This window comes from Coturnix japonica, unplaced genomic scaffold (assembly GCF_001577835.2).
Source record: "Coturnix japonica isolate 7356 unplaced genomic scaffold, Coturnix japonica 2.1 chrUnrandom1030, whole genome shotgun sequence".
NCBI classification, from domain to species: domain Eukaryota; kingdom Metazoa; phylum Chordata; class Aves; order Galliformes; family Phasianidae; genus Coturnix; species Coturnix japonica.
The window spans coordinates 606-4,184 of NW_015440372.1; the positions used below are offsets into that span (position 1 = coordinate 606).

The 3,579-nt window shown below is 45.1% G+C and overlaps 1 protein-coding gene across 1 annotated transcript; it reads right to left on the bottom strand.

Annotated features, from left to right (window-relative positions):
• Window positions 1–2,630: 2,630 nt before the first annotated feature.
• On the bottom strand, window positions 2,631–3,287 carry LOC107307836 (olfactory receptor 14A16-like; the record flags this gene model as incomplete). Its single annotated transcript, XM_015851339.2, has 1 exon — window positions 2,631–3,287. A coding segment is annotated over exon 1 (657 nt), but the record flags the coding sequence as incomplete, so codon positions are not given.
• Between the last annotated feature and the right edge of the window lie 292 nt (window positions 3,288–3,579).

Sequence of the window (3,579 nt, forward strand, 5' to 3'; positions counted from 1 at the left end):
GAGGTGGACTTATGGACTATGGCTCAGATTATTCATGACTGTGAAACATGTGCCATAATTAAACAAGCCAAGAATATGAAACCTCTCATTGAGGAAGGGTGATGGCAGAAGGATAAATATGGGGAGATGTGGCAGGTTGATTATATCACATTGCCACAATCTCGTAGTGGTAAGTGTTATGTGCTTACCATGGTGGAGGTAACCACTGGGTGGCTTGAAACACATGCAGTACCCCATGCAACTGCTTGAAACACCATATTGGGTCTTGAGAAACAAGTCCTGTGGTGACATGGCACCCCAGAAAGAATTGAATCTGATAATGGGACACATTTCAAAAATTCCCTTATAAAATACTTGGGCCAAAGATCATGGCATTGAGTGGATTTATCATATTCCCTACCATGCACAGCTTCTGGTAAAATTGAACGATATAATGGGTTGTTGAAAACTATGTTGAAAGCAATGGGTGGTGGAACATTTAAGCACTGGGAGAAGAACCTGGCAGAAGCCACTTGGTTGGTCAATACTAGAGGATCTGTCAGTCGTGATGGTCGTAGGCATTCTAGCCCCCTACACACTATAGAAGGAGATAAGGTCCCTGTTGTACATGTAAAGAACATGTTGGGAAAAGCTGTTTGGGTCCTTCCAGCTTCTGGAAAGGGCAAACTTGTCCGTGGAACTGTCTTTGCCCAGGGACCTGGGTGCACTTGTTGGGTGATACAGAAAGATGGGGATGTTCAATGTGTACCACAAGGGAATTTGATGTTGTGGGAGTGCAGTCAGTATTTCTATGTATATATGTATATATTTACATGTGTAGTGCATTTTAGTCATTATATATGATGTATATATTATAATATATTTAATTGTACTGTTTAGTTATCGTAGTTTTATATACGTGTATATGTGTTTTAAAAGTTTTACTCACTTTTTTTTTGAGACAATATTGTAATTTAAAAAGATTGAAATGAAAATGTTTTGTTATTTATCTATTAACAATATTGTATATTTAATGAGATTCATCAAAGACAGAATGACTTGTGTTGGAAGGGACTCCAAGGATCACCAAGTTCCAACCCCTTGCAACAGGGAGGTCCACTATCCTTCAGCAATAAGAGCTGCTCCAGAAGTAATGCCTCCTTTTCTATTACCTGGGCTGTAAAATCAGAGGCGGATGCTGGAGGTGGGGCTGTAGAGTTTGAACCTTGCCACCAACATCCCATTAAAAATTGCTATCGTGTGACAGATGACAGCAGACAGCCTGGCAGAATGGCATCTGACGTGGAGGTGCACATGAAGCAAAGGTTTGCCACTGAATTCCTCGAAGCATAAAGAGGTTGCACTTGTTGACATTCAACAATGCTTGATAAACGTTTCTGTAGACCAAATGGTGGATGTGAACAGAGTGAGGCAGAGAGAGGTGTGTTTCAACAGTGGTAACTGTGGGTCAACTTTGCTGATGCAGACAGTTATAAGCACGGCATGTAGACTCCTATTCCCTCCCCTCAGACTCCCATATCTGCTCTCCAGGATTCTCCTTGTGTCAGTTAGCTCATTAGGGGTAGTTTTCTACCTACCAGCTTAGGCACCAGAATGGCTCCTGTGGAACCCGGGTAACTTTAATCAGACCTTTGTGCAGGATTCCTCCACCACAGACCATCCTGGAGGCAGTGACCACCTCTGTGTACAAAATGAAAGAAGCCCTGAAGGAAGCTTGGAAACTTCTGACATGATAACCCATATCCAAGAACTTGTCCTGTGCAGAGTCTCACAGGCAATGAGGAAGAGGGGACCTGACAACCAACATGCAAACAAGCTGCTGCTGCTGGCCTCTCAGAGGCACTGACAGATGTGAGACTGAAAGCACAAATGCCATCCAGGAGCCCAGGGATGGCCCATCATCTGTTGCAGGCTGAAGCCACTGCACATTCTGTTATATTAGGCGTGCACGAACACTCGGGATGTAACACGATAGGCCCTCCCCTGCTCAGTTATGCATGTGTAGAAGGGGTTATGCATATGTAGAAGGGGTTATGCATATGTAGAAGGGGTGTAGACGAAGTAGATAGCAGCTTATTTAAACCGCTAACACACATAATAAAACGCCATTTAGCTATTCACCATGTTGGTGTGAATGTGTAGTTAAATGGGCCCCGGCTAGACCAGGTCTGATTCGCAGAGGCTTAATGCTAGAATCCTGATGTGAAATGAACTACAAGTAACAACATTCTGGTGAACATCAGTGCTTCCTGCCCGACTGTGGGTTTTGGAGAACATCTGAACCAGACAGCACTGGAAAAAGGAGGACAGACCGAGTCACTGCATGTCCTTTATTCAGTAAGGTCCACAGAGAGCCTGGTTCATTATGTACAGTGTGTATGGGCTACTAGAATGGTACAAACTGAAGAGGAGTTGACTTGAGCAATGTTGACTTGAGCAATGATGGTTTAAAGACAATAAATTAAAATATATATTTAAAAAAAGAATAATAAAGAATTATACATATAAAACGAACAGAAGAATCAATAAAAGAGAGCTTGATTCAGTAAAAAGCTGCATTACAAGTAATGAATTCAAAAAAATGGGCAGTTCACTGCTATTGAAACACGTTTAATAATAACTTTCCACACTGCATCCTTGACTTTGTGGTTCCTCATGCTGTAGATGAGGGGGTTCACAGCTGGTGGCACAGCTGAGTACAGAACTGCTACCATTGGGCCCATGAATGAAGAGGAGACAGAGTGGAGATTCAGGTAGGCATAAAAGCCAGTGATGGTAAATAGGGAGACCACGGCCAGGTGAGGGAGGCACGTGGAGAAGGCTTTGTGTCGTCCCTGCTCAGAGGGCATCCTCAGCACAGCCACGAAGATCTGCACATAGGACACCACTATAAAAACAAAGCAACCAAATACTAAACTGATACTAAAACTGAGAAACACAATTTCCCTGAGATTTGATTCTGAGCAGGAGAGCTTGAGAATCTGGGGGATTTCACAGAAAAACTGGTTGACAACATTCCCTTGGCAGAGAGGCAGTGAAAACGTACTGGCAGTGTGCAGCAGGGAATTGAGAACCCCAGTGCCCCAGGCAGCTGCTGCCATGGTGGCACAAGCTCTGCTGTCCATCAAGGTCCTGTAGTGCAGGGGCTTGCAGATGGCAACGTAGCGGTCATAGGACATGATGGTGAGAAAAGAATACTCTGCTGACATGAAGAGGAGAAGGAAAAAGAGCTGTGCAACACATCCTGTGTAGGAGATGGCCCTTGTGTCCCAGAGGGCGTTGGCCATGGCTTTGGGAGAGTGGTGGAGATGAAAGCCCAGGTCGAGGAGGGCCAGGTTGAGAAGGAAGAAGTACATGGGGGTGTGCAGGCGGCGGTCGCAGGCTACGGCTGTGCTGATGAGGCCGTTGCCCCAGGAGGGCAGCCAGGTAGATGCCCAGGAAGCGCAGAAGTGCAGGAGCTTGCAAGCTGACGCGTGTCTGCCAACGGCAGCAGGAGGAACTTGCTGATGGAGCTGCTGTTTGGCATCTGCTGTTGATGGGCTTGGAGTCCTGTTCAGAGTGCAGAAGATAATGACAAGT